We start from the raw sequence: 25,678 nt of genomic DNA, 5'->3' as shown, positions 1-25,678 counted from the left end.
ATTTTCTTTTTTTTTTAGTTTTCTTTTGTTTGATTTATTTGTTAAATGATGATATATTTTCCATTTCGCTGAGGTCCTGAGAGAATTACTGCTAATCTGTGGATATCCATGAAGGGGATACAAAAAAAAAATTCTTGTGAGAACTAAGAAACAGCTAACACTCATAGAATTATCAGGAAAGCATGGGAAAAATAAGAAGGAAGGATGGAACAAACAGCTTGGAGAAAAGTTCAAGGATGAATTGGGAAAGCTTTTGGTAAGTATCACAGTACCAGAGGAGCTCCTAAAGAACTGGCTTAACACCTCCCTCTTATGGCCTTCATTACTGCTGTCACACAGCAGAATCACCTAGAGTTTGCCATCAGTCAATAAGAAAAGCAGCAATAAATAATGGAAGGAGCAGAGAGTAGTAAATATATATCTTTTTTGATTGGAAATACTAAGTTTTTCTCATTTATTTATCCATTTAAATACTAGGGAAAGGTCATGATGCAATCTGGGCATACTTTGCAAAAGTCTCAAGAAATGAACATAGGAGACAACCATGATTTTCTTCATGATATTCACAATTTAAAATCTGAATACTGTTACATATTTTAGTGAATTAGTTATCTACTTCTGAGAGAATACCTGAGTTTAATTGAGGTCTTTACTACCTGAGCTCATATAACAAGACAAAAAATAAAATTGAGCAGTAAGTTAAGAGAGAGTACTAATCTTAGAGACAGAAGATCTGAGAGTTCTAACAATAATTTCTTATTGTATTTTGAGGTAAACCACCTAACCACTCTACTTCTGCTTTCCTATCTGTCAGATAAGCTTATTATCAAATGTGAGCTAGACTGTCATCTGTGAAGACTTTGCAGAAGGAACTCTTCTGCTCAAGACATTAAAAAATAATTCCAGTTATCTAATACTCTAAGACTCTATAATCTTGTGTTTTCCCAGATCGGCCTCAAACTCACTGTGATCCTCCTGCTTCAGCCTCCCAAGAGCTGGGACTACAGGAATATGCCACAACACATGGCTTATAGTCTTACAAATACATCTTCCCCCAAATAAAATAAAGGTGACAAGCTTCAAGTATCTCTGGTGAAATTTAATTAAATGGACTTTCTTTGGGATAGCTTGAAATTAATCATATTTAAGCAACTTTAAATACTTAATTTTTCTAACCTAGTAATTTTTTTCTCCCCCTCTCTCTCTAGGAAATTTACCTTTATCCTTATCCAATGGTTCCTGGGAAAGAATAGTGCACAGTACCGGGTTTTTCCACACCCCAGTCTCTTGAGCTAGAGTAGCTAAAAAATGTAATTCACAGCTGCCATTCTCCATCAGCTTTTCATGAGCTACCTACAAATATTAAATAAACATCCAAAGAATTACAACAGATTTTTAAAGCAAGCTTATTAGGTTTTAAATAACTAAACTTTTGAAAATATTTTAATCTTAAAAATCTTGTGTCACATTACAAAGTGTTGAATTTCTTTTGATATTTAAGGATGGACCTCAAAGATAAAAAATAAACCAATTGTTAAGTCTTAAATAGGTACACTTATATAATAAAGTTTATATAATTTTTATCAAAACCTAAATGAAAAATAGTTGCCCTGGGAAGCTATCAGATTATCTACAAGCATAAAAGACCTTTAAGATTTGCATCATGCCCTGACATCTTACACAAATTGCAATAAAAGGGATTTATGAGAATAAAATAAAACCCATGGTTTTAATTTATTAGCTACAGTTTTTATAATTTCACATTACAAATGATATGAATACTTGTTTACTAATTGTTCCTGAGTGCTTATGTAACTAAAATATTCTTCAATCAATGAAAAAGCAAAGGTTTCTATTCAATTCAGAAAATGCCAATTAAGAATTTCTATAAGCAAAGTATTGGAGAAGACAGTAATTAGTTCCTTCCATTACAGGGCTTATTCTCTACTAGAAAAATTAAAAAAAAAAGTTTCCATAGTTAAAACACAAGGAAAATAAACTTTCTAAAGCAACTATAAAATAACCTTGGAGAAATTCTAAAGAGAGAACAAAGGTTCACAGACTCTTGTTGCATGTTATGTTTAAATAAAAAGACTATTCCTCAGCCATAAAAATTTTCCTATTTCAACAAAGTTTAAGTTGAACATACTTAAAAGTTATTTCCTGGAGCTGAGGTTGTAGCTGAATGGTAGTGACTTTGCCTAAAATGCACAAGGTTGGGTTTGATTGAAGCATAGCTCAAAAATGTTATTTCTTCATTAAACTATGTATTAAAAAAATACCAACTAGTATTTTTGTCTCCAAAGTTAAAGTTTCAAAGTTTACCTTATTCTGGCAAACAAAAATCAGTAAGTTGTGGCATTCAGTACTGTACTTGTGAATAAACAATATATTTATGAAAGCAATGAAAAACTCTGAAATAATCATTTACCTAAAAATAAACATGGAGTGGAGTTGCTAAACACAAGTTACTAATATGCTAAACTAGGAACTGCAAGATCAAACAGCTGCGATGTGACAAGACAAGGCACTTTCATTTCAACAAATAGTTATTATGCATCTACTATGTTTTAAGACATTATGTGGAATCCTATAGTGTTACATAAGACATGTAATACCAAGACAATGCACTAGATATAGATATTTAATGTTTAATATTAAAATAGAAAAGGTGGATATCTCTGTTTATTAGAGTTCATTTCACATGTTTCTAAAATTTAAAGACTAATCATCTTTGAAATATTTCTTACAAAGAAACTTAAAGCCAAAAAAATATTTTAAGAATGCTGGCTAGAGAAACACAGGGAACTATACAATTTGAAACTAGCTAGGAGAAACATACTTTTGACTACCTAATTAATAAAAATTCACTTGAAGCAATAATATAGCCAGCATAATCTAGTGCTTGAAATAAAACTTAACATTATTAATACTTCAAAACAATACACACTAAATTGTGTTGTATTGGACGTAAGTACGACAATAGCACTAAATAAAAGACAAAAGCATGTGTTTTCCAATTTGGAGAAAAAGCATGGACTGTGAATAAAGAGCACTTGTTCAAGCAACTATTCTATGATATGGCCTACAAACACTGCAACCGATAAATATCTTAGAGCTTAAGTCTCAGTTTCCTCACCTTTAAAATGGGAAAACCATGCCTAGCTCAACAAGTTTTCACAATTGTTAAATAAGACACATTACTGCTGCATTAAATAAGATACATAATTGCTACAGGTTTTCAGCAATTAGTTAAGCTGTTTCTAAACACTAATAAGGGCATTTTACGGCAGGTTTTAGAATGTTCAAGAAAAGAAATAACTACTCTTAACATAATTTTTTAAAATTTCACTGAAGGTTTTGGTAAGGAATAATTGATGCACTGATGAAACTTCATAAGTTTCTTTCTATAAAATACTCAATATCTAAATTCAAATAAGGCAAGAAAGGTAAGTGCTAATGTTGGCTTTTTGTGTTTTATATTTGTTTTAATGTTCAAAATGCAGATAAAATATTGTCAACATGCTTTTACAAAAGCACATCTTAAAGTACTAAGCTTTGTTCATATGTCCTCACATTCTTTCAAATCACTACCAGAAATTACTTGTGGGTTAAAAATTCCCTTAAATTCCCCCCAAAACAAGTGAGGGCATTTTTTCATTTTCCCTTACTGCTCTGGTAAAACCCTAATTATCCGACTTTAAGGAACTGTACAATATTTAGTCAATTTATCTAAATGTGTACATTTGCTTATTAAGCACCTACTATATAAATGCAAAGCACTAGTGTTAATGACAGCAGCAACTGTTATTTGTCATTACTTAAATGTTTTAAAATTTAGTCAAATAATTGTAAGAAAAAGAAAATTTGAACTAAGATATACCCATATTAAACCTAATAGGTAAATATCCTTACCTGTACCAGTGTCTGAAATTGCTCCCACTGTTTATTTGATAACTCAACAGGCAGACACAATAAAAGTTCAACACAGCTTCTACAACACAAAAAGTTGATAAGGACAGAAAAATTATTAAAATTCAGTGTAAAATCAAATCATTGATTCTATATCAGTAGATTCCACATAACCTATTTAAAATTAAATTATTATAACCACAAAAACACAAAGTTTTTTAAAAAATTAGCTAAATATAGTTTATTTATTCAAGGTCTACTCACAATGCCAAGCGTTCCAGAACCAATGCTACATTTTCACATTCAGAGGTAAGGTAAGGTCGGGCTTTAACATAACTTTGGATAGCCACTGTGTATACCTCCAATAAAGGTAAGGGATCTTCTGAAGTTTTCCATTTCTCTGCATATTCAAGGAGTGTCTGTTTTGGAAGGAATAATAAAAAGTATTCAAAATGTAATAAAAACACAGTGACTACTACACTGAGAAATTAAGAAAAATAACATTTTTAGTTTATAAAACAAAAGGCAGCTTATACTAATTATAATATTAAAAAAATAAAGTTCGTTCACATTTCTATAGGAAAAAAATGTGTTAATTCATCCACCAACAGTATCATTTCATCAAGGTTAGTTTCAAACAGTATGAATATTATCTCCTTTCCCACAATCAAAATGCCATTTTAACTCAATAACTGCACAAGATTTAAAGGTTACTTTAAAAAGAAGTCACCTGGGCAAGGCATGCAGTGAATATAAAAGAACATTTATATTCCCTATATTTTGTATAGGGACAAGAAATTTTATTACCTAGAAACAAATGAATCACATATGTTCAAAGACATTTAATTTTTTAGGCCTATTTAAAAAAGTACATCACAAATTATTTCTTGACAAATTCTGTCACTTAAAAAGTTATCTAGTGAAACCCTATCTCTAAAAACCAAAATAAAGTAAAATAAGTAAGTAAAAAGTTACCTAAAGATTTTCAATGTATATGCAAGTGAAATAAATAGGACATACTTGAGTAAATACCCAATAGTTTCTCTGGTGTGAAAAACTAAAAGTGTAAATAGGTTCAAATAGTATAAGTGGGAGTGTGAAACAGGAAGAAAATGGCTAAAGGGGAAGTGGGAAGGGGGGAAAAGAAATAAAAGAGAAAAAAAGAAAAAATGGAAACAAAGTTTTTGTATATAGGTAAGGGTGAAGGGGCTGAAGAGAGGGCAAAAGTATGGAGGGGAAAAACAAGAACCAAGATATATTACATAAAGGTACAAGATCCCAATGATAAATGTAACCATATTGTTTACTTTAAATGTACCAAATAAACTTAATGGGGGGAAAAAACTGATACAAGCAATGACTATAAGGTCAAATAAATTTTTGTAATAAGGTGTTTCTTTTTAATTAAAAAAATTCATCACTCTTCAATGAAGTAAATGTGTCTAATTCACTCAACACACCCACTTTAAAAAAATGTTGCTTATCCTATTGAACACAGAGAAATGAGGAGAACCTGGGAACTGAAGATACACAAAAACATAAAGAATGTACATTTATTAAAATCATGAGTTGGTGTTTTTTTTTTTTTACAGTTAGGCTAAATGAATTGGGACTAAATGTTTTTACAATATGGCAGATGGCTATAATTGGTCCTCTTTATACTTCAAGGTTTAAGAAATCTTAATCATATTTGGAAATACAGGTGTTCCTTAAACAAATATCTTGAAGGGAAAATTAAAATCTAAAACCTCCATGACAGATTGTATCCTCTGGGATGCAAAAATAACTACTTCTTTTTAAGTGTGGAAGGAGGAAAAAAGGTGGGAATTATATTCTAATATCACTCTTCTTGACCCTCTGTCAACTCCAATCTCTTCCTTTTTCATCCTAGAAGGGAGGGTAAATACTAGGATACTGACGGGAAAGACAGAAAAGCTGCATCCATGATGTGAGATGGAGAGTGGGGTAGATCAGGGGACATTCAACTGGGTCTAAACCCAACCCCAAAGCAAAATCCCAGGTAAAGTTAAAGTCAATCTGCTATCAGATCCATACTTTCATTTCACCTTACAGAACCACAATATTCAAAATTGTCATGGGACAATACAGACTATCTTTTTTTTTTTGTACTGGGGATTGAACTTGGGACCTTGTGCTTGTGAGGCAGGTCATGAAACCACTGAGCTAAATCCCTGGCCCACAATATAGACTATCTACAGTAAGTGCCCGATTTACGAAGCAGTTTCATTCCAGGACAACATTCTTAAGTCAAATACGTTTGTAAGTCCGTTCAACAAAGTGAGTTTTATACACCCTTGATACAAACATAAAACATACAATACATTGCTTTGCTCTTCCTAGCAGTTTCCTCCACATCACCATGGCTTTTCCTCTTGCTTCCAGACATTCTGGGCTCTGACTGAGTACTGTACTACTGTATACTATCACACTGTATAGTAAGCAAAGATGAACACAACTGTGACAATGTCCTGCTTCTGTGATTTGTTCACATCTATGAATGTTTGTAATGTGAGGTTCTTTTGTTCGCAATTTTTAAGTCGGGGACTTACTGTACAGGGATAAAAAAAAATCAGGAATAATTCCTTAGTTCCATAGAAATTTGAAATATCTAGAAAACCAAAGGTTAAGCCCCTCTTAAACTGTTAATGAAGGGTAGGAATGAAGATTTTGGAAGAGGAAAAAATCAGTACTTCTGTACATAGTACTCTCAAGACATTCACTAAGGGGGTATGGGGGGGTTCTTAAAATGTAATTATAAATGAATGACATTGTAGCTGGTCAATATGGATAATGAGTTGAGGGTGCTTGCCACATTCTCAAGAAGATTCAGGCTTCACTGTGAACAGAGAGATTAAAGCCTCATTGGCCTTCTCCTGTCACTATTTTACATATTCCAATCCATACTTGTATAGAAAGAAGTCTTACTTTTTTCTAAATATCTCTTGAATAAAGAATAACTGTTAGAAGATGAAAGCATTCTCTTGCATGTCACTTTGACTAGTACAATTATGAAGTAGGATTAGTTCTGCTGGGAACAACATGAGCCAGAAAAGAACACTATACAAGAAAATGTGGAATTCAATGATGCAAATATCCAACAAACAACAGGACAAATTCATTATCAGTCTTTCAAGCTTGTGCCATGGGCATAATGGTGATTAATTTTTAAAAATGCTTGGTTTCTGTCCTTAGTTCATGATTGATAAGTGTCTTTCTTTTATGTCAATTACATGGCTTTTGGCTGAGGAGCACCCAGACATTCAGAATACGGCTAGTCACTAGAAAGACCATGCCACGATTAAGACTGGAACTTTCAGATCCACTGCATCAACTACTAGGGAAGAGTAAAGGGGCTAGGGACAGAATTCTCTAATGATGTATGATTCAATCAATCATGCCTATGTAATGAGAAGTCCATTAAAACAAAACAACAGGGTTCAGAGAGTTTCTGAACTGACAATCACATCCTTGTGCCAAAAGGGTATAGGATATATACTAATTGCATAGAAACAGGCTCTTGTACTTGGGGCTTTCAGACCTTGTTTGAATTACCTCTGGGTCTTCATCATTACCATGTATATGTGTGTATGTATATAAATTGTTTTGGAGGCAGGATCTTGCTGTGTAGTCTAGGCTGGCCTCAAATTTGTGATCCTTCTGACTTATGCTCTCCAGTTCTGGGATTACAGGTATGCATAGCAACACCCAGCTTGCATCTTTTAAATAAACTGTAATAGTAAGTTAGGCATTTTTCTAAGTTAGGTGAGTCATTCCAGCAAATCATGACATTTGAAGAGGGGATTTTGAGAGCTACCAACTTTGCAGTCAAGTCTGAAAAAAGTACAGGTAACTTGGGGTTTGCTATTTTCAACTAGAATGGTAAAGTAAGGGTAGCTTAGAAAGTGAGCCCTTGAGCCCATGACTTCTAATGCTAACTCCAGGTAGTTAACTGTGGGTATCAAACTGAACTGTACCAACACTGATTTGGTGTTGGAGACTTAAGAGAAGTAGTGTGGAAAAGATATTACGTACTTTGTGTTAGGAGTAAAAAGAAAAAAGAAAAAAAACCTCTCAAAAGGACATAAAAATTTGAATTAAATGAGTATACTTGTAGTACCAGCTATTTGAGAAATTGAGGCAGGAGGATTGCTGAGCCCTAAAGTTTGAGGACAGCCTGAGCAATATGATACCTTTTCTCAAAATTAAAAAAAATTTAAATATGAATTTAGAGGCTGGGGGTACAGCTCTGTGGTGGATGGAATGCATATTTAGCATACATGAGACTATGGGTTCAATCCTCAGCACCAAAACATCAATTAAAAAAAAAGATTTAAATGATCAGAAAAATAGTTGATGTCATGGAATGTAAGAACCAGAAAGCATTTTAAAAATTACCTTCTTTGAAGTCATTTTATAATGAAGAAAGAGACAGAAGTAGATATTGGTGACAAGAAGAGCATTTAAGTGTCTATGTGTAGGCCATTTAGAAATAATGTATATAGGGAGATGGCAAAAGAAAGGATGAAAGATCCCAACAATGAATGTAACTGTACTGTATCCCTAAAATGTACCAATAAACTCAATTGAAGCTTGAAAAAAAAGGATAACAAATTATGATACAGAAAAAACTAATATTTATTAGATACAGAATAGCAAATCAGGTTAGAAAGCAAATATCTATTATCTGTATAAAGTTTAAGAGTTGTCATTCATAAAGTATAATGACAATAGATAGAGCTTCTCTGGTTCTAAAGGCATCACAATCAGAAGAACACTTGCAAAATGGAAAGCATCCACGTGACTAGTTAACAGATTATACACCACTTGCCTTGCACGCGCAATCCCTGGTACAATCAATCAATCAATCAATCAATAAATGCTGTTTTCCTCAATTTAAAAAGTTTTGTTTCTAATGTCTTAATCTATACAGGACTTTCAGGTGGGAATCCAGGAACGATTATACTCAATTTACAGTTAGAAGACAGTTTAAATAAATACCATTTAATTCTGCTTTACAGCACAATCATTAAAGTATCTGGTGATATGCACAATATTCACATAATGATACGCAGCAAAGGCAGCCAGCCTGATTTTCTGCACAACATTCTGCCCACTAGAAACAAGTGTCATTTGTAGTGATATAATAAAACTATAAATCTGTGGGGTTTTTTATAATTACAAATCGTCATTCACCTATAATATTTCAGTTATTCCTTAAAACTCTTATGAGGTAAGTAGTACTTATCCAATTTTCCAGTCACAGAGTACAGAACTTGACTTCCTTATTGGTTAGGCTTACTTTTACTTGAAAGGAAGAAAGTCCAACTCAAAGCAGCACAAAAAATAAGAAAAGTTTCTCGCATAAGAAATTAAGAGAAATGGTAGGGTACAGTATTGGTTAGTTCAGTGGTTCAACAGTATCTCCAAGAACCCACCTACTGTATCTTCACCTTGACATAGTTACTTGGTGTCCTCCTGCTCACCCCAACCCCAGATCTCAAGAATGTTACAGGATTCTTATTCAGATGCATCAATAATCAGAAGACAGGAACAGACCATCTCGGAAGCCAAAACCCAATTGCCATGAATAGATTTCCCACCAGGTCTCCTTGGTTAGAAGTGTATCACAAATCTATTTAAGACATCATCCAGCCAGGGGACTGGGGTGTACTTCAGTGGTAAACTGTGCTTCATATGTAAAAGGCCCTGGGCTTGACTCATAGAACCAAAAAGGGGGAAAATCACTCAGCTGTAACAAAGCTCTGTGATTGACTTTTAAGCCAATTAATACTGGCTCTCTAAGGATCAAGACAACACCTAGGATCTCCTTCTCTGAAGTGCAAAGGCATGGAGGAAAGGAAAATGTGAGAATAAGATAAAAATTTATTAATAAAGGAAAAGGAACCAAAGGCCCATACTTTCCCTTTCAAATATACCAATGTCTTATTCCCATATCTCTTCAAAGGCAGTATAAAAGAAAGTATGTACTGAACGAACCTAAAGGTCTCCCTTACAAGGTTATCATATTGGTTCTATTGAGCACACTGTAAGCTAAGTATGGCAAGAAAAGTCAAACTGTTTAAAATTGTTATATGAGAATGACTGAAGAAACTGTAGACACACAATCTACTATTATTAATCTAATAATATTTACTGAATACTTATTATGTATAGGCACTGTTCTGAGAGTTGTACATGTATTACCTACTAGCAATTAGGTAAATTATCAGAATAAACTTTTGTCAAAAATGAAAACCTGAGGCTACAGAAAGATAATAAGTAAAAAGCTCCAAGATCACAATGCTAGTAAGGAGGTGACCAATTAAGACTCTCAACAAGGTATCTGTGGTAACCCCCTGCCTATAGTGCACATGATGGGGCAAACTTGGACTAGAAAGAAATACAAAAAAAAGGAGAGGCTAAAGGTTAGGTATTGAATCCCTAACACAGTGGTTTACAACCTCTTTCCATTATTTTCTCCTTATAAGGAATCTTTTGAATTTTTTTCCCTAACTTTCCCACGTTCCCAATGAAATTTTGATACGAAAGACAAACTTGTCTGTTTATAAACCACAAACTATTATAATGTGTTTTATAATGTTTTGTTTTCTATGAGCCAATTTTCACCACCTTAAACACACACACACACGCACACACGCATGCACACACTCTCTCTAACAGTCTGGCTTTTAAGATGCCTTTCCATTATTTAAATCAGCAAAGACTAAAACATGTATGGGTGAAAGCATGCAGATTCACTTTCAGCAGGTTCCTTCAGTTCCTATAAGGATTATTAGGACAGTAAATAGGGTCTTAAAAAAAAAATCTCTTCAATGTCTAATAGAAGAATCAGATTCTCACATCAGTTTCTACACTTAAAACTTTTGTAGTACCACACATTATATATGGAAACTCCACTGTACACAAGTGAAAGACAAATAAGTTCTTAGAATCTTGACAGTTTAAACCCAAGAAATGATGAATGCATAAATTATTAAAACTTAAAATTTTATGTAGAAAAAATGTAGAGATGCATATATTTTGTGTCATACTCTCCAAAATCTCACTAATTTTATGGTAATGTTTTAGATGGCATAAATCCACAAGAAATAGAAAAATGGGGCCAGGGATTTAGCTCAGTGTTTCTGTCGCCTGCTTCACAAGCACAAGGACCCAAGTTCAATCCCCAGTACCAAAAAATAAAAATAAAAGAAGAAAAGAAAAAGAAAAATGGGGTAATTAAAAAGAAATAAAAATTTTAAAATTGGAAAGCAGGGGCTTAGGGGTATAATATGCTTAGTATGCATAAGTTCCTGGATTCAATCCCCAGCACTATCACCTCTTTCAAAAAACAAAAGACACACCCAGAAAGCATAGGCAAAATTGCAGTGCAAGAAAAGGACTTCTATGTAGGCTTTAGGTTAAAAAAAAAAATTAATTCCTCAGAATCAAAGGGCTCCAGAAATAGAAACAGTAGGTAACCTTTGAAATGAGGGTGGTGAGGATAAAAATGAAAGAACTGGTTGAAAAGGCTATTTAAAAAAATAAACAAGCCTTATTGCTTTGGTGTTCACTATTCACAGATCCAGCAAAGAAGTTTTTAAAAACGTATTTGGACATGATTGAGGAGACAATCTCTTACGTTCAACTTTACCGACCAACTAAAGAGATAACTCCTTTCTCAAGTCCTTTTTTCCAACTCATTGTCAGAACCTTTAATCTTAACTGAGCTTTTCTCTGGGTGTTCAAAGAGGACAAACCTAGATAGACACTGACACTAGGCTTTTCTTAGGAAACAAGACCAACAGATCTTATGGTGAAGACCACAATAAACTCCACTCTTGTGCTTAGAGCTCTCACAGTCAGCTCTTATAGGTTTACCTTTTAAATGTGGACATCCAAGAACCAGTACGCATTTGAGGAAATGTTCCAAAATGTAAGAGAGATCCAACAAGGAGGAGGATGACTTGAAGGGAGCAGAGATTATGCAGACAGAAGACAAAATTTCAAGAAACTACCAGTAATATTCTCAGAGAGGTAACAGAACATACTGTGGTATGAGACCAAAAATACTGTCATAAAGGAAATACTTACTTAAAAAAAAAAAGACTAGTACAAATTTAAAATAAAAAATGAAAACTCATTTAAAGGAGCTGGAAGATGAAATGGGAAAATTTCTTCAGAAAGCAAAGCAGAAGTGACAGGAGAGGGAAAAAAACTACCAAAAACAAACAAACAAACAAACAAAAACAAACACGATTTGGAAAATAATGCTAGAGCTCCTAAAAAGGAGTTCCAAGAGTCAGAAGAGAAAAATGAAGAGGAAGAATAAAATAATTTAAATTAATTTCCTAGAAGATGAATTTTAAGGGTGGAAAGATGCACTGAGTGTTCAGCATAATTACTTACAGTGGGCCACTGATAAAGGAATAATGCACAACAGGGCAAGCCTTTGCCTTTGCTCCCTCTCCATGTTTTTGCCATAAAGTGTTCTGTTCAAGAAATATAACTACCCCACCTCATGCCCACCTTGTAATTTTCCATTGATCTTGTAGTCTTGCTTCACCTTGAACCTGCCTCACCTAGTGTCTTTGCTCCATAACCTCCCCCACAGAAACAAGGTCCCCAGCAGCCTACTTTCCAGTCCCCCTTCTATCTCTCTTAGACAGAATCTATCTTTCTCTCAATATATTTTCTTATTCTAAAAAGAAAAGAAATATATAACTGTGCTGCAGATGTTCCAGCCCAATGTATCAAAGTGTTCTGTTCAAACAATGTGTGCATGCGCTGCAGGATGCTTCTAAGGTTTTGCAAATGTTTTGCTAACTTGAAGGAGAGGTTGGCTTCTAGCTATGTTTCCTCCCTAAAAGGTTCCTCTCAACTTCCTTTCCCCAACTGTATACAAACTCAATTCCACTACAGTGAGGGGCTAAAAATTCAAAGGGCTTAAACTCATCTGAGCCAGTCAACATAATAAAGCTTGATATTTCTCCATCTCTTTGAGTGACTGTTGGATTCTTGTGTCTTCAAATTGCTCTAGCTATAACATAGATTTGTAACACAGAGCTGTACCACTTGGCTGTAACACTGAGCTCGCTCACTTTACCCCAACATCACAAGGAACCTTTTCATCACATTTCAGAGCCAAGGGCAAAGAAAGGCTGGTTGAGGTGGTGCATGCCTGTAATCCCAGCACTCGGGAGGCTGAGGCAGGAGGACTGCCATGAATTTGGGTTACATAGTGGTTACATAGTTTAAGGCCAGCCTAAACTATATAGCAAGACTGCCTCAAAAGGGGAGGGGGCAAAGAAAGTATCAAAATGAATTTGGCATGGAGGTGGGTGGAAGCTTTCCCAAAAGTTAACACTGGGGCCAAAGAAAAATGAAACATGCATTAAAAACTGATGGGAGGGCCAGGAATTTAGCTCATTGGTGCCATGGCCTGCTTTTACAAGCGCAAGGTCCCAAGTTTGATCCCAAGTACCACAAAAAACTGAGGGGAAATTATTTTTATTTAACTATAAGCACTAAGATTAAAGTCATTTTCAGACAAGCAAGGTCTCAAAAATTTCACCTTCTAGGTGTACTCAGGATGCTACTAAGAGGAAGAACTTCACCATAATGAGAAAATAAGCTAGGAAAGGAGAATGACATTCAGGAGAAAAAGAATCTGCCGTAAGTGAGGTGTAAGGGTGGGGTGCAGTGGTGTAGGACTGCAATCCAATCACTTGGGAGGCTGAGGCAGGAGGATTATGAATTCAAGCCCAGCCTGGGCAATTTAGTGAGAACTTGTCTCAAAGTTTAAAAAAGGATGAGGGATATACATCAGTGCAAAGGCCCTGGGTTCAATCCCAGTACCATAAAAAGAGAGGAGTAGTAGTAAGGAAATAAGACTCCAAAGAAGCTACCTCTGAAATGAGTCTGAAGAATATCTGTCTGATAGCTTTAAGACAAATTGTTTCAAAATTAAACTGACAGATTACCTAAAGTGCTTGCATGAATGAAGAGAAGATTGATACAAATAAGGGAGCATGGGTTGAACTGGGTGATAAATAGAAAATTAAGAGAAGGAAAAAGTATGTGTAGAGAAATTTGTATTCGTATATTCTTCACAAACACAAAATATACGTAAAACTGACCACAAACTAGGCCATGTAGTCACAAGAAGAAACAAACAATAACACACATTTTATTCTTTGAACATAATGGAATAAAATCAGTACTATAAAAGATATCCCTATGAAGAAAACCACATACCTGAGAAAATTTTAAATGTACACTTAAGTCATGAATAAACAAAACTATGGTAGAAATCAGAGAAAATTCAGACCCAAACTATAGAAAAAACACAATACATATTTAGGCTGCAATCTTAACAGAGAAGATGCACATGTTTACACTGTCCTCTCTGCTACAGTTAAAAAAAAAAAATTGTGAACTGTGAAAGGTGCAGCTGCATGGAGCATGCCTGGGTCCACAGGCCCCACACTGCAGGGCCTCAGCAGAGGAACAGTGAGAGATGCCACCTCCCAGGGTGACTGCAGTAAGCCCCGCCCCCCTGGCCTCCTGGCTGGGCTTGTACCTGGATTCATACCACAGAGGCACAGGGTCACTGCTCTGAGCTCTAGACTCAATTCTGATTTAATTCAACAGTAAAAGGTGACAGGTTTATAACTACCACAAATTGTCATTTTTCTAAGCTGTGCTTGAAGCTGTTGTGTTGCTGATTGTATTACTTGGGCTAAGGTGTTGTGATTGCTCTAATCTGTTGAAAATGAGACTGATTCAGAAAACCTAAAGACATACTATAACAGGAAGATTGAAGTATTAGCCCAGGAATTAAACCAAGGACAGTACCAACAACAAAAACACAAATAAGACGTTTAAGCAAGGCACAAACACAAAGGCTGCCTGTTCATCAAAGGCAAATTCTGAATGAAATGAAGTGGAAAAGTCTGATAGTCAACCACCTGGACATCCTGAACTAATAGCACGGGAAGTAGCAAAACAGATGAATGAGGCTCTAGAAAAATTCAAAACAAATAATTTCCGAGATAACTACAGAGCAGAATGAAAGACACGATTAGAAACTCTAGAAGAGAAACAGGTAAAATAATACATGAGATCAGAACTGTGATAGAAGCCATGAATGCCCAACACAGGAAAGAAATGGAATCCATTAAACAGATTCAAACAGATACCCAAGAGATGAAAAGCTCTATTGAAAGTATACATAACAGGGCTGGGCATTTAGCTCAGTGGTTCCGCCGCCTGCCTCGCAAGCAAAAGGACCCGAGTTCAATCCCTGGTACCAAAAAAAAAAAAAAAAAGAAAGTATACATAACAGACTGAGCCAGTCTGAAGATAGGGTAACAGAAGACAGGATGGTGGTCAGTGACCATGAAAAGAGGGATCTCTTAAAAGTAGTAAGGGAACATGAGAAATCAATCCAACAGCTCCTACATGATACAAAGAAGAATAATGTAAGACTGATAGGAGGCCAGAGATTTAGCTCAGGGGTTCCACTGCCTGCCTCACAAGAGCAGGGACCAGAGTTCAATACCTGGTAACAAAAATACAAAAACCAAAACCAAAAACCAAAAAGACTAATAGGAGTCCATGAATAAGCAGAGGAAAGTACAAGTGACATTTAAAAAACTGTTCATATATGTGCACCCATATTTATAGCAGCATAGTTTGTAATAGCTAAAATTTGAAAAGAGCCCATTTGTCCATCAGTTGGAGACTGGATAAACAAGATGTGGTTTTTCTATAAAATGGAATACTACTCAGCCATAAAGAATGAAAAATGAGTCATTCATAGGAAAATGGATGAATATTGAGGATATACTTTTTTTTTTTGGTTTAGTTTTTGAGACAGGGGTCTCACTATGTAGTTGAGACTGACCTGGAATTCATTTTGTAGCCCAGGCTGGTCTCGAACTGACAGTGATCCTCCTGCCTCAGCCTCCCAAGTGCTGGGATTACAGGGATGCACCACCAGGCCTGGCTGAGGATATACTGATTAAATGAAATAAATAAGTCACACATGTGTAAATACTGAAGTTTCTCTGGTGTAAAAAACTATAACAGTACATAAAATCCTAATGGTATAATTGACAATGTGAAATAGGAAGAAAAGGGCTAAAGGTGTAGGGGAAGTGGGAAGAGTAGGGGAAAAGAAATAACAGAAAATATGAGAAAATGAAAAAAATGGAAATAAAGTATTTGTAAATAGGGAAGGGAGGAGGGGGTGAAGGGAGGGTAGGGGTAAGGGGAAAAAATGAGAACTATGACCTGTCATGTAAAGGTACAAGATCCCAATGATGAATAACTGTACTGTATACCTAAAATGTACCAATAAACTCAATGAGAAAAAAAAAACTGTTCAGAGAATTAATGACAAAAAACTTCCCACACAAAGCGAAAGAATTTGACATACATATATGTGAAGCTTATAGGACTCCAAATAGTCATGATCACAAAAACTCTACACCTAGACATGTAATAATTAAGATCCCAGAAACTCAAAAGAAGAATGAAATACTACAAGCAGTTAGAGAAAAGAAACAAATGACATGCAAAGGAAACCCCATCAAAATCACAGCAGACTTTTCAACCCAAACCCTCTAGTCAAGGAGAGCCTTGAGTGACATATTCAAGCCCTAAAAACAACCCCCAACCTAGACTGATGTATCCTGAAAAACTCTCTTTCAAAATAAAATGGATGGGGAAATAAGATACTTCCATGACAAAGAACACTTGTGAAACCTAATGAATACCAAACCAGCACTCCAAAGAATTCTAAATGATATCCTAGAAAAAGACAATGAAGATCACAACTCCATGAGGCCCAGCAGAGCAAATCCAGCAGGCAAGAAAAGAAATTACAGAGGGGGAGAAAATTAAAAAGAGCAAACAACAGGAAAATAACATGATGATAAGTCAATACATATCAGTTATAACCATCAATGTTAATGGCCTCTAGTCTTAAGTAAAATAAATAAGACACACACGTGTAAATATCAAATAGTTTCTATGGTATGAAAAACTAAAAGTGTAAATAAGATCCAAATTGTGTAACTGATAACGTGAAATATAAAGAAAATGGCCAAAGGGGAAGTGGGAAGAGTATGGGAAAGGAAATAAGGGACAAGAAAAAATATGAGAAAAGGAAAAAATGGAAACAAAGTCTCTGTAAATAGGGTAGGGTGGAGGGGGTGAAGGGAGGGCAGTGGTATGGGGGAAAATAAGAACCAAGATCTGTCATGTAAAGGTACAAGATTCCAATGATGAATGTAACTGTAGTGTATACTTTAAAAATACCAATAAACTCAGTAAAATAAAAAAAAAGTTAAGGCCTCAATTCACCAATCAAAAGAAACAGACTGGCAGAATGAAATTAAGAAGCAAAATCCAACAATACACTGTGTAAAAGACATGCACCTAGTTCAAAAAGAAAGTCACAGATTGAAAGTAAAAGGATAGAAAACAGTTCTCCATGCGAAGGGAACCCAGAAAAAGGAAGGGGCAGCTAACTTATTTGCACACAAAGTAAATTTCAAATCAAAACTAACCAAGAAACAAAGAAGGTCACAACATCCTTGTGAAGGGAACAACTGAAGAGGAAGAGGCAACAATCATGAATATATATGCACCAAATACTAATGTCCCCAACTATACAAAACAATTACTAAGGACCATGAAACACCAAACCAGCACTATATAATTGTAGTGGGGGGACTCAATACTCCACTGTCACAAATAGATCATCTAGACAAAAAAATCAAAACAAAATACTAAAACTCAACCAAGCTTTTGAACAAATGGACTTAACAGACATCTACAAGAGTGTTCCACCCCACAAAATAAGAATGTACATTCTTTGCGGCTGCACATGGGTCATTCTCTAAAACAGACCACATACTAGCTAATACAACATGTTTAAGTAAATGCAAAGGAGCTGAAGTTATCCCATGTATATTATCAAACCATAGAGCAATTAAACTGGAGATCAATAGCAAAAGAAACCACAAGAACTTCACAAATACATGGAAATTAAATGACACTCTCCTGAATAACCAATGGGTCATGGAGTAAATTAAAGAAGAAATGAGACAGTTTTGACAAAAAAATCATAATGCTAATACAACATACAGAAATCTATGGGCCACAATGAAAGCAGTTCTATTGGGAAAATTTATAGCAGTGAATGCCAACACTAGAAAAAGAGAACGAGCTTTTATGTGTTCAAATGAAAATGCTGATTTTTTTGTTTTGTTTTGTTTTGTTTTTTGAGACAGGGTCTAACTATGCAGGTGAGACTGATCTGGAACTCACTATGTAGCCCAGGCTTGTCTTGAACTCACAGTGATCCTTCTGCCTCAGCCTCCTGAGTGGTGGGATTACAGGCCTGCTCCACCAAGCCTGGCTATCCTAATGCTGAATCTTAAACTTCTTGAAAAAGAAGAGCAAGACAAACAAACTTGTACAAGGGAGGAAATTATAAAGATCAGAGCAGAAATCAGTGCAATGGAGACTAAGAGAACAATACAAAAAAATCAACAAATCGAAGAGTTGGTTTTTTGAAAGAATAAATAAAATCAATAAACCCTTAGCAAACCTTATCAAAAAAAGCAAAGAAAAGGCTCACATCCATGCAATTAGGAACAAAAAAGCTAAAGTCACAACAGATCCATGAGAAATCCACAGGATCATCAACACCTAGACTTTGAGAACCTGTACTACAATAAAATGGAAAATACAGAAATGGACAGATTTCTAGATACATATGAATTGCCAAAGTTGAATGAAGATATAAAAATTCTAATCACCCCCAATTACAATCAGTAAAACTGAAAATGTAATTTAAAAATTCACCAACAAAGAAAAGCTCAGGTCCTAATGGCTTTACTGCTGAATTCTACACAACATTTAGGGAAGAACAATAGCCACTTACTTTTGAAACTTTTCAGTGAACATGAAAGAAAAGCGATTCTTCCAAATTCATTCCTAGAAGTAAGTGTTGCTTTGATTCCAAAACCGGGGAAAAAGCCAACCAAGAAACAGAACCACAGGCCAATCTTACTAGTGAACATAGATGCAAAAATTCTCAATAAGATACTGCCAAACAGAATACAGAGGGTCATCAAGAAGATCAGACACCCTGACATAGTTGGATTTATCCCAGGGATGCAAGGATGGTTCAACATATGTAAAAAAATAAATGTAATATACTATATTAACAGAGTCAAAGACAAAAACCATGATCATCTCAATAGATGCAGAAAAAGCATTCAACAAAATACAACACCCATTTATGATAAAAAAAAAAAACCTGCAGAAAATTGGAATAGATGGTCTTTATCTCAACTTGATAAAGGCTATCTATGAAAATCCAACAGCCAAAATCAGACCAAATGTTCAAAAACCGAAAACCTTCATGTTAAAATCAGGAACAAGATAAGGATGTCCACTGTCACTGCTCTTGTTCAATATAGTTTTGGAAACATTCGCCACAGCAATTAGGCAAGTGAAAAAAATAAACGCAATAAAGATAGGGAAGGAAGAAGTCGAACTATCATTATTTGCTGATGATATGATACTCTACATAAAGACCCAAAAAACTCCACCAAAAGACTTCTAGACTTAATTGACAGATTAGCAAAGTAGCTGGATACAAGGTCAACATTCAAAAGTCAATATCCTTCTTGTACACAAATAACAGAATTACTAAGAGAGAAATTAGAAAACCAATCCCTTTCACAAAAGCATCCAAAAAAAATGAAGTATCTAGGAATCAATCTAACAAAGGAAGCAAAAGACCTCTACATTGAGAACTACAGCACTCTGAAAAAAGAGAATTAAGAGGACAAAAGAAAATGGAAAGACGCCCCCTTGGTTCCTGGATAGGAAGAACCAATATATGAAGAACCAAAATGGCCATACTTCCAAACTGCTATACAGATTTGATGCAATCCCAATTGAAATCCCAACAGCATATTTCACTAACTAGAGAAAACAATCCAAAAATTCATTTGGAACCAGAGGAGACCTAGAATAGCAAAAGCAATTCTAGGCGACAAAGACATGGCAGGGGATATCACAATCCCCAACTTGAAACTATACTACACAGCTACTATGTTAAAAACAGCATGGTACTGGCAGAGAAACAGACCCAAGTATCAGTGGAATAGATTAGAAGATGCAGAAACAATTCCAGACATACTCAGCTACCTCATCTTTGACAAAGGAGCCAAACATCCTCACTGGAGGAAAGATAGCCTCTTTAATAGTGTTGGAAAAACTGGATTTCAGCCTGCCAAAGATTCAAACTAGACCCATATCTTTCATCATGCATTAAACTAAAATCCAAGTGGATTAAAGATCTAAATATTAAAACAGAAACACTAAACTTACTGGAAGATAGGTTAAGTAGAACTCTTGAAGTCACTGGCATAGGAAAACACTTTATGAACAAACCTTCAGTAGCATGGGAACTAGCACAATCAATCAATAAGTGGCTGGGGATTTAGCTCAGAGGTTCTGGTGCCTGCCTCATAAGCACAAGGGCCTGAGTTTGATCCCCAGCACAAAAAAAAAAAAAAAAAAAAAAAAAAGAAACAACAACTGGAATCTCATCTTTTTTTGTTTTGGTTTGGTTTTTTTGAGACAGGGTCTCACTATGTAGTTGAGACTGACCTGGAATTCACTATGTAGCCCAGGCAGGTCTCGAACTCACAGTGACCCTCCTGCCTCAGCCTCCTGAGTGCTGGGATTTACAGGCATGCGCCACCATGCCCGGCTCTGGAATCTCATCTTTTTAAGAAGCTTCTGTACTGCCAGAGAAAACAGCAACAGAGCTAAGAGACAACCTACAACGTGGGTAAAAATTTTACTAGCTGTTCCTCAGACAAAGGTCTACTATCCAGAATATATAAAGAACTTTAAAAAAAAAACACCAGACCCCCCCACAATTTATCAACCCAATTCAAAAATGGGCATCTAAAATGAACAGACATTTCTCAAACAAATAAAAGCAGCAAATAAGCATGTGAAAAATGGTCAACATCACTAGTCATTCAAGAGATGCAGATGAAAACAAAACTGAGATTTTTATCTCACCCCAGAAAGAATCACTGCTATCAAGAAATCAACCAATAACAAATGTTGGTGGGGTTGTGGGGAGAAAGGAATCCTTCTCCATTGTTGGTGGGAGTGCAGACTAGTGCAACCACTATGGAAGTCAATATGGAGATACCTCAAACAACTAGGATTAGAGGTACCATTTGACCCAACTATTCCCTTGCTGGGTATCTTTCCAAAAGTATTAAAATAATCATACCACAGTGATATATGTTCACCCATGTTTATAGTGGCACAGTTTGTAATAGCTAAAACTTGGCAACAGCCTAATTGACCATCAACTGGAGAAGATTTTTTTTTTTTTTATAAAATGGAGTATTTCTTGGCCATAAAGAATGAGAAACTACAGACAATTGTAGCTAAATGGATGCACACTGAGGCCACAGTCTTAAGCGAGGTAAATAAGACACATGTATAAATACTACTAAATTTCTCTGGTGTGATAAACTCAAAGTGCAAATAAGAATCAAAATATATAACTGATACTATGTAATAGGAAACAATGTCTAAAGGTATAGGGGAAGTAGGAGGGGGAGGGGTAGGGGAAAGCTAAGAAGGGAAAATAAAAAATAAGAGAAAAGAAAAAAATGGAAACAAAGTCTCTGTAAATAGGGAAGGGTAAGCTGGGGTGAAGGGAGGGCAGGGGAATGGGGAAAAAATAAGAACAAAGATATATCATGTAAAGGTACAAGACCCCAATGAGATAAATGTAACTGTATTGTATACCTAAAATGTACCAATAAAGAAAAAAGGAAAAAAATTTTGGTTTCAAGCTGGGCATGGTGATGCACACCTTTAATTCCAGCAGCTGTGAGGCTGAGGCAGTAGGATCACCAAAAGTTCGAGACCAGACTGGGCTACATAGTGAGCTCAAGGCCAGCCTCAAATACACAGCAAAACCCTGTCTCAAAACAAATCAAAACAAACAAGACAAAAATAAATGTTTCAACACAATATCAGCAAAACACAAATTTCTTTTTTGCATCTCTTTCAAATTGCAGAACATGAGGCAAATAAAAATGCAATGACTTTAATGTTTAAATTTTAAGGTAATTAGTATTATTTAGGACATAATCTATAGCTTTCTGAATTTTAACTCCTATAATCTATATAATCAATTTTGAACCAATGAAAAAAATACCATTTAAGATAAGTTGAACATTCCTTTTTTTTTTTTGGTACCAGGAATCGAACTCTGGTCCTTGTGCTTGCAAGGCAGGCAGCAGAACCACTAGCTAAATCCCCAGCCCCAAATTGAACATTCCTTAAAACAATGTTTTACATCATGTTACATTTTTCAAGAAAAATGAACAATTCAGATATATCTGTTATATAGATACAGTACTTAAAATATTTTCAAAAAATAAGAAATATAAAAAAAAACCCTTAACTGCAGTACCCTCAATAACCCAGAGTCAAAGATGGAAAACACCAAGTATTGAAACCTAGAAATGAATGTGCATCTTTCAAATACAATTTATAGTTCTTAGAAAATATTTGAAACTCTAGCGCTACCAATGCTTTCAAACAGATGTGTCCAACCCACAGCCCTGGACAGCTAGTAATGCAGCCTCACAAGGCAATAATTTTTAACATTATTATGTGATTTCAGTATTATTTTGCATGGTGCGATTGTACAGTGTAAGCAACAATGCAGCTATGAAGGGAAGGACTTAGTGTAATTCCAACACTGCCTCCTGCCACACACAATGAAACCAAAAGCCACACGCATCAGTCATCACATGCACTTCTATGACTTGGCAAGTAAAAGGAAACGACTACTGATAACAGTATTTCAATCTACCTATGTGTGTATGCTTGTGAAGAAACAATTAGTGATAACTATTCCAAACTACCTCCAAGTATGTGTGTGCCTGTGAAGAAACAATTACTGATAAAAGTATTACAACCTACTTACATATGAATGTGTCTGTGAAGACAGATATTTATTGCTTCTAAGCAGATATGTCAGTTTTCTTATTTAATTAAATAGGCTTGAGTTATTTGATTAAATAATTTAATAAATAATTTTACTTAAGTTTTTAGTAGCTGTGATATAGAAAGTACAAAACAATCAAATAATTTTTGCTCATGATATAGTTATGATTATATATATCCATCACTAATACTAGAGAAATGTTTGCTTATTATTAACTTTTGGAAAGTACAGAGCTGTAATCATGCATTTAACTCAAAGAAAAATTTTATCATATCTCTTTATTACTTTCATAAGATCTATTTTCCCAAAGAAAAATACTCTTCAATTTATAATCCTATCTTAGTGATTTGATCATAGACAGCTAAGTTAGGCAGAGATAACATAGGCAGTCAGACAGGACTAAGCACTCAAGGGAGTCAGTGCAGAAGATGACATTACAACTGTGGTTGGAGGCGGGTCTGACAAGGCCAGGCCTCTAGATAAAGTCGAAATGACTAAGTCTACATGATTCCCCAAGGGATAAGCAATAAATTGAAAATACTATAATTGGTATTACCTGATCCAATAAAGTCTAGACAGACATCAGTCACCAAAGATGGGCAACCAGGATCTCCTCCTGATCTATCCCTTCCTAAAAAGGTCCTTGTTCTTTCTGTGCACACTTGCTATGTGACCTGCTTTCCAACTGGATCATTACTTAAAACAGCTATACTTGTAATCTTCTTGAATGATCACAGTTTTGACACGTTGTACCCACCTTGTAATTTTTGAGCTATAAAACTTCCTCTGTGAATGGGGGTCTGCTGCAACCCATCCTCGGGCCCTTCTGTCTCTCAGGAGCTGTCTCTCTCAATAAAAAATTTCCCACTCTTAACCTCCATTTGTTGCTTAGAATTCATTCTTTGATTTTGGGGAACACAAACTCCATATATCTAACACCTAGCAGGTTGATATTATTTCCCCTATATCAATTTCATTGCTTCATATACATACATATATATATATATATATATATATAAAATCATTTTTCAAGGATGAAACACAGTAAAAATGAGATTAAAAATTTCTGATGAGCACCTTGAGAACTGAGAATCAGAAGCACTTTTACAGAATTACTGGTTACACAAAAATAAGGTATTTCAATTTTGTTTGCTGCCATCTTTTTTTAATGTTGTAATAAAAACTTTTGAATAAGGAAGTTGTTACATACATTAGCTACAGACAAGGCATGATACTTGAGTACTATGAAACTCCTTGAATATGGTACCATGCATTCTGAATTAAAAATTTTGTCCCAGTGTCACTTGACATGCAAGCAAGCTAGAACTTGTTGGTGTCAACTGACTGCCTCCCGACCCACTACCCTTTCCAGCCACATAACTTGTTTGCTACTCAAGTGGCTCTTGCAAGCAATTAACAATAAGTAGCATGACATATGATATTTGGCCCAAGACAAATCCTTACCATTCAATGTGGTTCAGGCAAACTGAAAGGTTGTACTCTCACGCTTTTAAAAAATGGACTAATGATAAAAATCAGTTATCCCCAAATTATATTCAGCTTTCAAAGCCATTTATGCTACCATTCCATGGTTAACTGAAATAGCAAACTTTCTACTACAAGGTGCACTTTCTAAAAAGCAGAACTGCTAGGACAAAGCAGACATACAATATTTCACTGACAAATTTATTTTTGCTGGCCAGACTGCATTCCTGAAAGGTTTTCTTACTTCCACCAAAGTATGAGATAATTTTTCTTGATATTACCTTTCATAAAAAGTCACATATGATCCACTTACATTTAATAGTTTCTCTAATTTGTTATTTCTTCAATAATGAATCTGACCCTCTTTATGCATTGGTGACTTGGTTCTGTTCTCCCATGAACAGTCTATTCCTCTGCCTAGTTCTTTATCAGGTTGATTAGCTCCTTGACACTCAAATTTTATATCTTTTAGAAATTAAACTTTTAATCATCGCCAATTTCTTTCAATTAGTTTGTTTGCTTTCAGACAGGATCTTACTATGCAGGGCAAGCTGGCCTGAAACTTGCTAGATATCATACACTGGCCTTGAACCCAGATCCTCCTGCCTCTCTGCCTCCCCAGTGCTGAGAGACTGTGGACTGCACTGGTTCCATCACCATTTTTATAACTGTCTGGATCTATTGCTGTCTTAGTTTCTTTATTGGTGAGACACAATAACCACCATCCACAACTTAGAGAGGACAGGTCCATGGTCAGGCTCAAATGTAGAAATGGCATGGTGGGAAAGGCTACCGTGGAGGTAAATTGCTCTCCTGCCCCCAGTGACAGACCTCTTCCAACCAGATCTCACCTCCTGTCAGGAAGCCAGCTAGCTCTCCTATAATCCAATCACTTTCCAAAAGCCCCACCTTTGAACACTTTAGGCTTTTGCAGAACACATTTTAGATCTAAACCATAACAAGTGTTTGGTTAATAATTGACTTTATTATTTTCAATTTTATAAAAAGAAATATGCTCATTTTTTCCTTTTTTACCTTCTGGGTTTCTAGCCTGCATAAGGAAGGCATCCCAGAATCCTGGAACACATACTACCCTAGATTATCCTGCAAGATTTTTGAGTGTGTGCATGTGCATGTGTGTGTGTCTCCATGTGCACCCGCTATATATACAGGAAA

General features: G+C 35.4%; 1 protein-coding gene across 1 annotated transcript in view; it reads right to left on the bottom strand.

Annotated features, from left to right (window-relative positions):
- Znf292 (zinc finger protein 292) overlaps positions 1–25,678 on the bottom strand; it is an 84,620-nt gene that overhangs the window by 34,192 nt on the left and 24,750 nt on the right. Inside the window, exons 3-5 of the mRNA XM_010633279.2 lie at positions 4,177–4,331; positions 3,916–3,994; positions 1,218–1,353 (exon numbers count right to left, since the gene is read on the bottom strand). Of these exons, the coding sequence (XP_010631581.1) occupies positions 1,218–1,353; positions 3,916–3,994; positions 4,177–4,331 (370 nt within the window). The remainder of the gene's footprint in view (positions 1–1,217; positions 1,354–3,915; positions 3,995–4,176; positions 4,332–25,678) is intronic.

Source organism: Fukomys damarensis, unplaced genomic scaffold (assembly GCF_012274545.1).
Source record: "Fukomys damarensis isolate Sample0158 unplaced genomic scaffold, DMR_v1.0_HiC HiC_scaffold_14, whole genome shotgun sequence".
Classification (NCBI taxonomy): domain Eukaryota; kingdom Metazoa; phylum Chordata; class Mammalia; order Rodentia; family Bathyergidae; genus Fukomys; species Fukomys damarensis.
The sequence above is the reverse complement of the archived record's forward strand: the minus strand, read 5'-3'. Positions and strand labels throughout refer to the sequence as shown.